Source organism: Hyperoodon ampullatus (assembly GCF_949752795.1).
Source record: "Hyperoodon ampullatus genome assembly, chromosome: 4".
In the NCBI taxonomy this organism is placed as follows: Eukaryota; Metazoa; Chordata; class Mammalia; order Artiodactyla; family Ziphiidae; genus Hyperoodon; species Hyperoodon ampullatus.
Window position 1 is genome coordinate 66126739 of NC_136917.1, and position 13910 is coordinate 66140648.

At 36.4% G+C, this 13910-nt stretch overlaps 1 protein-coding gene across 3 annotated transcripts in view; it reads left to right on the forward strand.

Moving 5' to 3' along the window:
• Positions 1 to 13910, forward strand: part of FNIP1 (folliculin interacting protein 1) — a gene marked incomplete at both ends in the record, with an annotated part of 128783 nt that overhangs the window by 110460 nt on the left and 4413 nt on the right. For all 3 annotated transcript variants that reach the window (XM_079702321.1, XM_079702322.1, XM_079702323.1), the window contains one exon: positions 4718 to 4915. In XM_079702321.1, the coding sequence (XP_079558447.1) occupies positions 4718 to 4915 (198 nt within the window). The remainder of the gene's footprint in view (positions 1 to 4717; positions 4916 to 13910) is intronic.

The window sequence follows — 13910 nt, forward strand, 5'->3', positions numbered from 1 at the left end:
TAAGTGACCTTCACTGCTCTTAAATTTATTTAGGACGAACTCTGATAACCAGTAGAACCCAAAATTGCCTTATTTTTGGTCACACTTCAGTGTGTAATACAATTGTTGTTCTCTAAATCCATCATTTTATATGTAATAAAATATGCATGTTTGTACCTGTCATTGTGAAAGCAAGTAGAGAGTTCCAGGAATCTATCAAATTGGAAATCAGAAAATACTGTATGTATTCATAGATGTTCATCACTAGGTTATTTATAATTTCAAAATATTGCAAATGCTTAAATGTGAATGGAGTTAATTTTCATTGCTGTTATATAGTACAATTGATTTTTGTATATTGCTGTTGTATCCTGCCACTTTGATGAACTCTTTTATTCTCATAGATTTTTGTGTGGATTCTTTAAGATTTTCTACATACAGGCTCATGTTATCTTCCTTTCTAGTCTGGATGCCTCTTTTTCTTTTTCTTGCCTGATCGTACAGGCTAGAACCTTCAGTACAGTGTTGCATTGAAGTGCTGATAGTGGACATCCTTGTCTTGTTCCTTTTCTTTGGGGGAAAACATTGAGCCTTTAATTATTAAGCGTGATGTTAGCTGTTAGATTCTTATAAGATGCTCTTTATCAGGTGGATAAAGTTCCTTTCTATTCCTAGTGTTTTGAGTTTTCTGTCCCCCACGCCCTTAAATCATGAATGAGTGTGGGGTTTTGTCAAATACTTTTTCTGTGTCTATTGAAATGATCATGTGGGTTTTTCTTCTTTAAACTGTTAATGTGATAGATTACACTGATCGATTTTTAGATGTTAATCCAATCTTTGTATTCCTAGGGGGGAAAAACCCCATTTGGTCATGGTATATAGTACTCATATAACATATGAGTTGACTTTTGTGTATGGTGTAAGATAGTGGTCCAGTTTCATTCTTTTGCAATGTGGCTGTTCAGTTTTTTTTAATTAATTAATTAATTAATTAATTAATTTTTGGCTGTGTTGGGCCTTCGTTGCTGCGTGCGGGCTTTCTCTAGTTGTGGCGAGTGGGGGCTACTCTTCGTTGTGGTGCGTGGGCTCCTCATTGCGGTAGCTTCTCTTGTTGTGGAGCGTGGGCTCTAGGCGCGCAGGCTTCAGTAGCTGCAGCACGCAGGCTCAGTAGTTGTGGCTCACAGGCTCTAGAATGCAGGCTCAGTAGTTGTGGTGCAAGGGCTTAGGTGCTCCATGGCATGTGGGATCTTCCCAGACCAGGGTTCAAACCCGTGTCCCCTGCATTGGCAGGCGGCTTCTTAACCACTGTGCCACCAGGGAAGTCCCTGTTCAGTTTTTTAAGCACCATTTATTGAAGAAACTGTCCTTCCTCCATTGTATGTTCTTGGGTCCTTTGTCATAAGTTAATTGAGCATATATACATGGGTTTATTTCTGTGTTCTCTATTCTCTGTTGCTCAACTTTTAAAACAACTTTTCTTCATTTTATTGTTATAAATAACACTGATACTCTTGCTGTGTTTTATGAATTTAAGATGATTTCTTTAGGCTAGATTCCCAGAAATGAAGTTACTGGCCAGTTTTTAAGCTTAGAAGTATTTTCGTGTTCTTGTTGCATGTTTTGTAGTTTCTTCTCCAAAAGACAAGACTAGTTTGAACAGCAGTTTGTAATGTCCCTAAAACCTGTTCCCTTTACAACATTGGGGTTAGTTGTCTTCTTTTAAAAAAAAGATAACTGAAGAAAACTAGCTAGTTTTGAGGAAGGTACACTGAAGTTGATTTGGTACATTTTGAGTTTAAAAGTGCATTCTGCAAGGCCATCTTTGAATGCCCAGAAGGCAACTGAAAAAATCAGGTTTTGTAATGTGGTGGAGATCTAGGAGTATCTGCTAGAGAGGAGATACTTAAAGATTTGGGAGTTTATGTATTGAGATTCTGGAAATGCCTGTGAGAGAAAAAGGGCTGGTAGGATTGTGGATACATTCGTATTGTAGAAGTTACGGAACTCAGAGAAAAAGGTTTAAAAAAAATTAAGCTTTAGATTCACTGAATTTAGATTCATATGAATTCCCATTCATATACTTCCTATTTTGTGACTCGGAAGTATTTGAGGCTGGATACAAACTTAGTATTGTGGAGGAGACTACTATAATATGTCAGTTGAGAATATGCTCCCATGGGGTGTAGGCTGTTTTTTCCAGAAGTTGATGATGAAGTGAAAGGACTGAAATTGGTTAAATTGAAATTTTATCCCATTAGGACATTGCTTATAATAATCCATTGTGTGAAAACAAGCAATTTCAGAATGAATGACTGGCACTGCCCCCTTTTTTCTTTAACAACTCCTAAAGTGAGTTTGATTTGGATTATTTCTAATCTCAAACTTGGGATTTAGATCCTTCTTTCTTGGGAAACTACTGATGTGGGCTCATTTTCCTTTTTCTTACCAAAACAATAGCTTTTAAAATCTTAGCCACGTGACTTTTGATTGAGGAGCTATAAAGTTAATTTCTAAAGTGGTTTTTAACCCTTTAAAATAAAAGGTGTATTTCATAGCAGTTTCCCCATTATCGGTTTAGACATTTCCTTGTGAGGATAGTAGATGAACACCCATAATAATTCTCATCTCATAAAGATGCCCGCTGCTTTTGAAAGTAGTATCTTCCTTTAACAGTTTGTTTTCCACTTTAATTATTTGATCATATCTCCTGTCTTATTTTTCTTTTATAACCACAGAGGTAGTTATGTTAAATATATATTCACTATTGTTTCTTAAAAAAGTAAGATATACCATACATCTTTAGGTGCATATACCATTTCCAAAATTATGTTTCAGTAATGAAATTGATGAATAGAAAAATGTTATATCCTTGGTAAGAGTTGAATAAGAAATATTTAAGTACGATTTTATAAAAACAAATATAAAGTTTAGAGTTCCATGGAAAGTCTTCACAATGTATCTTTCTACGCTTCTTCCTTGCCATTCTCTTCTTCCCCACTTCTCAGTATCATTTTTCACAAATTTGGTTACATCCATCTACTTCTATCTTTGAGTCTTCTCATGATATTCCCACTTATAGAATTATCCATATTCCTCTCCCATTTTTCACTAAGAATCCTATTCATCCTATTCAGTGTCATATCCCTATGTCCCTTCCACTGTGTAACTCCCAGTCACACAGAGCCCACTCTTGCCCTCCTCTGGTACCGCAGCACTTGGTTACTATTTTGTCTATTACACAAGTATTTTCATAGCCACATGTATTTCTTTTTATCTCCCTCATAAGACTGTGAGCTCCCTTCTGTTTGTTTCCTTAGCATTGAGCAAAAAGCTTTGTTCGAAGTGGTTATTAACTGGGCAAAGGGATATCCTTTGGGGGTGCCAAACTTGGGTTTATCCAGGAATAAACTTACATTCTTGCTATGAAATTTTAGTAACAGTAAAAGTTATAAAGGAAAAAGGCCATTGGGTTCAAGATTGTAGTTTATATTTCAGTCTTATTGTTGTTAATTCATTTGTCCAGTGGTGAAGAAATCCTTACCTTTCCAAATACAAAAAAAATTAAAGTATTGAGTATCTCTTTCTTATGGTGGTGCTGTGTACTTAATTGTCATTTTTGGTCTTTGTGTGTAAACCGTGGGAAACCAAGGGCACAGCCGTATGTCTGTGGTCCTTTTATCCGTATATGTGAGTTAAAAATTTTTTTTCACTATGTGTTAAATTTTCTAATTATAAAAGTATCCTTTAGGTGAATGCTTCTGATAGAAATTTAAACAATATATACAAAGCAAAAAGTAAAAATCCTTCTTCATACTCTTAATATTCTATACTTCTTCACAAAGATCTTTATGATAGTTTGATTTGAGTATTTTCATTCTTTTTTCTATACATTTGCATTTAGATGGGAAATTTTTTTTAAAATATATTTATTTATTTATTTTGGCTGTGGTGGGTCTTAGTTGTGGCATTCGGACTGTTAGTTGCAGCATGCATCGACATCTGGTTCCCCGACCAGGGATCAAACCCAGGTCCCCTGCATTGGGAGCGCAGAGTCTTACCCACTGGACCACTAGGGAAGTCCCCTGATTTTTAAAAAACATAATTGGGGTATAATGTGTATATGTGTGTGTGTGTGTGTGTGTGTGTGTGTATAGTGACTTTTTTTTTTTTCCGTTTAACCATGTATCCTTTTTAACTGTTATAGCCATACTCTGGATATACATCTGTAAAACAGAAAAAACCTGGCATACATAGCCAGGAAGAGATAATCAAGGGAGCCTCTGAGATGCTCAAGGAAATTAATGCCTGACTGGATGGGGTAGTTAGCACAGAACCTTATCATTGACTTCTTCATGTGAATTTATTTCCTACCGATTTTTAAAATATTTAGGTCTTTCAAGGTAAAAACATTTTCTTTCAGTTGCCTGGCACATAGTTGGCACTCAGTAAATTTGTTGAATGAATGAATGATCAAAATACTGGTGAAATTCAAGTTCTGGATTAAAGAATACAAAGTTCTGGTAATGAATCTCTACCTATGATGACTTCTGTAAGATATCTCAGGGTATTTGTTATTGAGTTACTTTACTATTTCACTCTTCACTGTCAAGGATTCTTTGGCAGTAGCTCTCAGAATTTCATATTCTTTTGTTTTTGTCTAGTATCTCTTCCTTGCCCATCCCATTAACATTATCTTTGAAAACTTTATCATAAGATGATGTCTTCTTTTTTTCCCCAGCATCCAGTATTGGATGAACCAATAGCAGAAGCTGTCTGTATTATAGCAGATATGGATAAATGGACTGTTCAAGTGGCCAGTAGCCAGAGACGAATGACAGATAATAAATTGGGAAAGGAAGTGTTGGTTTCCAGTCTTGTTTCCAATCTGCTTCATTCCACTCTTCAGCTTTATAAGCATAACTTGTCTCCAAATTTTGTAAGTATCTGTAAGGCTTGAATTACTGTGAGCACTGTGATAGCTAACTTAACCCTATTGCTATGTATGTGCCTACCTTGAATACTACTGTTAGCTTCATCATTGTTTTCCTGAAAGAAGGTGTTATGGACTGAATGTTGGTGTTCCCCTAAAATCCATATGTTGAAGCCATAACTCCCCAGTGTGATGGCCTTTGGGAGTTAATTAGGGTTAGATTAGATCATTAGAGTGGGGCCTTCATGATGGGATTAGCGGCCCTATAAGAAGAGGAAGAGAGAGATTGTGCTCTCTCTACCATGTGAGGATGCAGGAAGAAGGCAGCCGTCTACTAGCCAGGAAGAGAGTTCTCACTAACAGCCATGCTGGCACCCTGATCTGATCTCAGACTTCCAGTCTCCAGAACTGTGAGAAAATAATTTTCTGTTATTTAAGCCATTGAGTCTGTGGTACTTTGTTGTTGCAGCCCAAGCTGACTAAGACAGAAAGGGATGTGTACGTGTCTATATAGTCTGTGCTTTCAGCAGCCAGAATTTAGTGCCTTTTCTTAGTATCATGTGAGCTATGGCAATGCAACATCCCTAAGCTCTGTGCAGAATGCCAGTGAATTCTATATCCTCATTGTTGTGTTAGGACTTTGGATGATCGCTCTTTATAACACTGGCAACCTCTTACTGAAGACACCATTTCCAACTTTCAAGATTCTTTCCTTTTCTTGTTAGGAGAACTATAATATAGCATAGTTAAAAACCTTTGCAGATCAACATGACAAAGGCCATATATGACAAACTCACAGCTGACATTATACTCAGTGGTAAAAGACTAAAAGTTTTACCCCTAAGAACAGGGACAAGACATGGATGCTCACCTTCACCACTTTTATTCAACATGGTATTGAAAAGTCATAGAGAGAGCAGTTAGGCAAGAAAAAGAAACAAAAGGCATCCAAATTGGAAAGGAAGAAGTGAAAGTATCTCTGCTTGCAAATATGATCTTATATGTAGAAAACTTAAAGATTCCACCAAAAAAACCCTGAGAGAGCTAATAGATGAATTCAGCAAAGATGCAAGATAAATCAGCATGCAAAAATAGTTGCATTCCCATAAGCTAGGAATGAACAATCTTGAAGAGGAAATTAAGAATGCACTTACAATAGCATTAAAAGAATAAATTACTTAGGAATAAATTTAACCAAAGAGGCAAAAGACTTGTACACTGAAAACTACAAAACATCTCTGAAAGAAATTAAAGACATACATAAATGAAAGACAATCTCATATTCTTGGTTTGGAAGACTTAGTATTATTAAGAAGATAGTACTGAGATGAAGTTGGAGGACTCACACCTCCTAATTTTAAAACTTACTACAAAATGACAGTAATCAAAACAGTGTGGTACTAGCATAAGGACAGACATAAAGACGAATAGAATATAGTATCCCCAAATTAAACCCTCACATATATGGTCAATTGGTTTTTGACAAGGAAGCCAAGACTGTTCAAAGGGGAAACGAGTTTTTTCAACAAATCATGCTGAGAAAACTGGATATGTACATGCAAAAGAATGAAGTTGAACCCTTACTTTATGCCATATACAAAAATGAACTCAAGCTTAAATGTAAAGTTAAACCTAAGCTTAAGTACTAAAACTATAAAATTCTTTAAAGAAAACATAGGGGATAATTTTCATGATATTGGATTTAGCAGTGATTCCTTGGAAGTGGCATCAAAAGCACAGGCAATAAAGGGAAAAATAGATAAATTGGGACTTCATCAAACTTAAAAACTTCTGTGTATCAAAGGACACTATCAACAGAGTGAAAAAACAATTGACAGAACAGGAGAAAATATTTGCTAATCATATATCTGGAAAGAGATTGATATCCAGAATACATAGAGAACTCCTACAATTCAACAACAGCAAAGAAACAACTCAAGAATAGCCAAAGCAATCTTGAGAAAGAAAAATGGAGCTGGAGGAATCAGGCTCCCTGACTTCAGACTATGCTACAAAGTTACAGTAATCAAGACAGTATGGTACTGGCACAAAAACAGAAATATAGATCAATGGAACAGGATAGAAATCCCAGAGATAAACCCACGCACATATTGTCACCTTATCTTTGATAAAGGAGGCAAGAATATACAATGGAGAAAAGACAGCCTCTTCAATAAGTGGTGCTGGGAAAACTGGACAGCTACATGTAAAAGAATGAAATTAGAACACTCCCTAACACCGTACACAAAAATAAACTCCAAATGGATTAAACTAAAAAAGTAAGGCCAGACACTATAAAATTCTTAGAGAAAAACATAAGCAGAACACTCTATTACATAAATCATAGCAAGATCCTTTTTGACCCAACTCCTAGAGAAATGGAAATAAAAACAAAAATAAATGGGACCTAATGAAACCTAAAAGCTTTTGCACAGCAAGGGAAACCATCAACAAGACAAAAAGACAACCCTCAGAATGGGAGAAAATATTTGCAAAGGAAGCAACTGACAAAGGATTAATCTCCAAAACTTACAAGCAGCTCATGCAGCTCAATATCAAAAAAACAAACAACCCAATCCAAAAATGGGCAGAAGACCTAAGTAGACATTTCTCCAAAGAAGATATACAGATTGCCAACAAACACATGAAAGAATGCTCAACATCATTAATCATTAGAGAAATGCAAATCAAAACCACAATGAGGTATCACCTCACACCAGTCAGAATGGCCATCATCAAAATATCTACAAACAATAAATGCTGGAGAGGGTGTGGAGAAAAGGGAACCCTCTTGTACTGTTGGTGGGAATGTAAATTGATGCAGCCACTATGGAGAACAGAATGGAGGTTCCTTAAAAAACTAAAAACAGAACTACCATATGACCCAGCAATTCCACTATTGGACATATACCCTGAGAAAACCATAATTCAAAAAGAGTCATGTACCACAGTGTTCATTGCAGCTCTGTTTACAATAGCCAGGACATGGAAGCAACCTAAATGTCCATCGACAGATGAATGGATAAAGAAGATGTGGCCCATATATACAATGGAATATTACTCTGCCATAAAAAGAAACGAAATTGAGTTATTTGTAGTGAGGTGGATGGGCCTAGAGTCTGTCATACAGAGTGAAGTAAGTCAGAAAGAGAAAAACAAATACTGTATGCTAACACATACATATGGAATCTAAAAAAAAAATGGTTATGAAAAACCTAGGGGCAGGACAGAAATAAAGACACAGACCTACTAGAGAATGGAGTTGAGGACACGGGGAGGGGGAAGGGTAAGCTGGGATGAAGTGAGAGAGTGGCATGGACTTATATATACTACCAAGTGTAAAATAGATAGCTAGTGGGAAGCAGCTGCATAGCACAGGGAGATCAGCTCAGTGCTTTGTGACCACCTAGAGGGGTGGGATAGGGAGGGTGAGAGGGAGACGCAAGAGGGAGGAGATATGGGGATATATGTATACGTATAGCTGATTCACTTTGTTATAAAGCAGAAAGTAACACACGGTTGTAAAGCAATTATACTCCAATAAAGATGTTAAAAAAAAAAGAAACAACTCAAAAAATAGGCAGAGGACTTGAGTAGACATTTCTCTAAAGAAGATATACAAATAGTCAATAAGCACATGAGAGAATGTTTAACATCCATCAGTCATTAGGAAAATGCAGATCAAAAGCACAGTGAGATACCACTTCACACTGATAAGGATGGGTTTGATCAAGCAAACCCTGAAAATAAAAAGTATTGGATGAGGAGAAATTGGAACCCTTGTGTGTTGCTGGTGGGAATCTAAAATGGTGCAGCTGCTGTGTAAAACAGTTTGGCAGTTCCTCAAAAAGTTTAACATTGCATTGTCATGTGGTCCAGCAAGTCTTCTTCTAGGTTTATAATCAAAATAACTGAAAGCAGGGACTGGGACAATTGTATAGTAATGTTCACAGCAGTATTAACTTGCAGTAGACAAAATTGGAAACAACTCGTGTCCATCAACAAATGATGTGTAATACGTAGAGTGGAATACTTCAGCCATAAAGAGGAATGAAATTCTTTTTTTTTTTAATATACATATTACTGGGCCTGTCCCTGGTGGGTCTTAGTTTTATTTTATTTTACTTTTCTTTACATCTTTATTGGAGTGTAAATGCTTTACAATGTTGTGTTAGTTTCTGTTGTACAACAAAGTGAATCAGCTATATGCATACATATATCCCCATAACCCGTCAGAAAGAGAAAAACAAATACCGTATGCTAATGCATATATATGGAATTTTAAAAAGTGGTACCAGTGAACCTAGTGGCAGGGCAGGAATAAAGATGCAGACATAGAGAACGGACTTGAGGGCATGGGGACATGGGGGATGGGGAAGCTGGGATGAAGTGAGAGTAGCAGTGACATATATACACTACCAAATGTAAAATGGATGGCTAGTGGGAAGCTGCTGCATAGCTCAGGGAGATGAGCTCAGTGCTTTGTGACAACCTAGAGGAATGAAATTCTGATACATGATACAATATGAATGGAACGTTACAGTAAGTGAAACAAGCAAAATACAAAACGACAGATATTGTTGTGGTCCCACTTACATTAGGTATCTAGAATAGGCACATTCATAGAAACAGAAAGTAGATAGAGGTTACCAGGGGTGGTGGGAAGAAGGGCATGAAGGGTTACTGTATACTGGGTACAGAGTTTCTATTTGGCATAATGAAAAAAAGTTCTGGAAGTGGATAGTGATGATAGTGCAGAACATTGCGAATGTACTTAAATGCCATTGAATTGTATACCTAAAAATGGGTAGTGTGGTAAATTGTGTGTGTGTATGTGTGTGTGTGTGTATATATATATATATATATATATATATATATATATATATATATGGATGAATTTTATTATAAACATTTTATAGAATTTTTTTCACTTAAGTTATTTTCAGCCTACATGAGCATTATACCACAAAATATACACCACAAAGTAATGTATGCCAAGAAATACATTCAATTGTTTTTTCTGAAGAAAAAGAAAATGTGTTTTTCTGAGAAGCTTTAACAGCAGCTGGTTTCCATTGGGAAGAAATACTCTGCAAGAATTTAGTGTTTTAGCCCCTGCACCTCATGCTTTTTTCTTCATACATATATATCACCCATTCACATGAAAAATCACCTATTTTAGTGAATTGAGCAAGTTAATTGACAATAAACAAAATATATGTTTTAGTTTTTAATATTCCAGCTTAGAAACATTTCTACTAAGGCCTATAGAGTACTCTCTGTGAGCTGTTGCAAAGTTTTTTTCTTTTGCTCTTCACAGGAGAATGAAGCATTTCTAATTTAAATACATTTGTAATGTATTAATTTGAGTGTTTTATTTATGAAATCTGGAATAAAAACGTATTTTTTAAAGTTCTGGATATGGGTAGTGGTGATACTTGCACAACATTCTGAATGTACTTAATGCCTCTCAGTTGAACACTTAAGTGTTTAAAATGGTAACTTTTATATGTAAAATGGTAAATTTTATATTATGTGCAATTTACCACGGTAAGAAATAACTGTAGACTCTAAATCTTTGATATGAGCTAGAGAAGGTTTACACTCCTTTAGCTAAAATTGCACGCTTTAAAAATGTGCTCCAGAGGGCAGACAGCAGAAGCAAGATGAACTACAGTCCTGCAGCCTGTGGAACAAAAACCACACTCACAGAAAGATAGACAAGATGAAAAGTCAGAGGGCTATGTACCAGATGAAGGAACAAGATAAAACCCCAGAAAAACAACTAAATGAAGTGGAGATAGACCACCTTCCAGAAAAAGAATTCAGAATAATGATAGTGAAGATGATCCAGGACCTTGGAAAAAGAATGGAGGCAAAGATCTAGAAGATGCAAGAAATGTTTAACAAAGACCTATAAGAATTAAAGAACAAACAAACAGAGGTGAACAATACAATAACTGAAATGAAAAATACACTACAAGGAATTAATAGAATAACTGAGGCAGAAGCACTGATAAGTGACCTGGAAGACAGAATGGTGGAATTCACTTCTGCAGAACAGAATAAAGAAAAAAGAATGAAAAGAAATAAAGAGAGCCTAAGAGACATCTGGGACAACATTAGACACAACAACATTCACATTATAGGGGTCCCAGAAGGAGAAGAGAGAGAGAGAGGACCCGAGAAAATATTTGAAGAGATTATAGTCGAAAACTTCCCTAACATGGGAAAGGAAATAGCCATCCAAGGCCAGGAAGCGCAGAGGGTTCCACACAGGATAAACCCAAGGAGAAACACGCCGATTCACATAGTAATGAAATTGGGAAAAATTAAAGATTAAGAAAAAATATTGAAAGCAGCAAGGGAAAAATGACAAGTAACATACAAGGGATCTCCCATAAGGTTAAGAGCTGATTTCTCAGCAGAAACTCTACAACCCAGAAGGGAGTGGCATGACATGTTTAAAGTGATGAAAGAGAAGAACGTACAACCAAGATTACCCAGCAAGGATCTCATTCAGATTTGATGGAGAAATCAAAAGCTTTACAGACAAGCAAAAGCTAAGAGAATTCAGCACCACCAAAGCAGCTCTACAACAAATGCCAAAGGAACTTCTCTAAGTGGGAAACACAAGAGAAGAAAAGGACCTACAAAAACAAACGCAAAACAATTAAGAAAATGGGAGTAGGAACATACATATCAATAATTACCTTAAATGTGAATGGATTAAATGCTCCAACCAAAAGACACAGGCTCGCTGAATGGATACAAATACAAGACCGATATATGTGCTGTCTACAAGGGACTCACTTCAGACCTAGGACACATACAGACTGAAAGTGAGGGGATGGAAAAAGGTATTCCATGCAAATGGAAATCAAAAGAAAGCTTGAGTAGCAATACTCATATCAGATGAAATAGACTTTAAAGAATGGTACAAGAGATAAGGAAGGACACCACATAATGATCAAGGGATCAATCCAGGAAGAAGATATAACAATTATAAATATTTATGCACCCAACATAGGAGCACCTCAATACATAAGGCAAGTGCTAACAGCTATAAAAGAGGAAATCGACAGTAACACAGTAATAATGGGGGACTTTAACACCTCAGTTATACCATTGGACAGATCTCCAAACAGAAAATTAATGAGGAAACACGAGCTTTAAATGACACAATAGACCAGATAGATTTAATTGATATTTATAGGACATTCCATCCAGAAACAACAGAATACACTTTCTTCTCAAGTGCACATGGAACATTCTCAAGGATAGATCGCATCTTGGGTCACAAATCAAGCCTCAGTAAATTTAAGAAAATTGAAATCATCAAGCATCTTTTATTTTTATTTTTTATTATTATTTTTATTTATTTATTTATTTTCTTGCGGTACGTGGGCCTCTCACTGTTGTGGCCTCTCCCATTGCGGAGCACAGGCTCCGGACGCGCAGACTCAGTGGCCATGCCTCACGGGCCTAACTGCTCCGCGGCATGTGGGATCTTCCCAGACCAGGGCTCGAACCTGTGTCCCCTGCATCGGCAGGCGGACTCTCAACCACTGCACCACCAGGGAAGCCCTCAAGCATCTTTTCTGACCACAATGCTATGAGATTTGAAATCAGTTACAGGGGAAAAAAACGTAAAAAACACAAACACTTGAAGGCTAAACAATACGTTACTAAATAACCAAGATATCACTGAGGAAATCAAAGAGGAAATCAAAAAATACCTAGAGACAAATGACAATGAAAACACGACGATCCAAAACCTATGGGATGCAGCAAAAGCAGTTCTAAGAAGGAAGTTTATAGCTATACAAGCCTACCTCAAGAAACAAAAAAATTTCAAGTAAACAATCTAACCTTGCACCTAAAAGAAGTAGAGAAAGAACAAACAAAACCCAAAGTTAGTAGAAGGAAAGAAATCATAAAGATCAGAGCAGAAATAAATGAAATAGAAACAAAGAAAACAATAACAAAGATCAATAAAAGTAAAAGCTGGTTCTTTGAGAACATAAAATTGATAAACCATTAGCCAGACTCATCAAGAAAAAGAGGGAGAGGACTCAAATCAATAAAATTAGAAATGAAAAAGGAGAAGTTACAACAGACACTGCAGAAATACAAAGCATCCTAAGAGACTACTACAGGCAACTCTATGCCAATACAATGGACAACCTGGAAGAAATGGACAAATTCTTAGAAAGGTATAACTTACCAAGACTGAACCAGGAAGAAATAGAAAATATGAACAGACCAATCACAAGTAATGAAATTGAAACTGTGATTAAAAATCTTCTAAGAAACAAAAGTCCAGTACCAGATGGCTTCACAGGTGAATTCTATCAAACATTTGGAGAAGAGCTAACACCCATCCTTCTCAAACTCTTCCAAAAAATTATGGAGGGAGGAACACTCCCAAACTCATTCTATGAGGACACCAAAACCAGACAAAGATACTACAAAAAAAAATTACAGGCCAATATCACTGATGAATATTGATGCAAAAATCCTCAACAAAATACTAGTAAGCAGAATCCAACAACACATTAAAAGGATCATATACCATGAGGAAGTGGGATTTATCCCAGGAATGTAATGATTCTCCAGTATATGCGAATCAACCAATGTGATACACCATATTAACAAATTGAAGAATATGGTCAAACCATATGATCATCTCAATAGATGCAGAAATAGCTTTTGACAAAATTCAACACCCATTTATGACAAAAACTCTCCAGAAAGTGAGCATAGAGGGAACCTACCTCAACATAATAAAAGCCATATACGACAAACCCACAGCAAACATCATTCTCAATGGTGAAAAACTCAAAGCATTTCCTCTAAGATCAGGAACAAGACAAGGATGTCCACTCTCACCACTGTTTTTCAACATAGTTTTGGAAGTCCTAGCCACGGCAATCAGAGAAGAAAAAGAATACAAATTGGAAAAGAAGAAGTAAAACTGTCACTGCAGATGACATGGTAC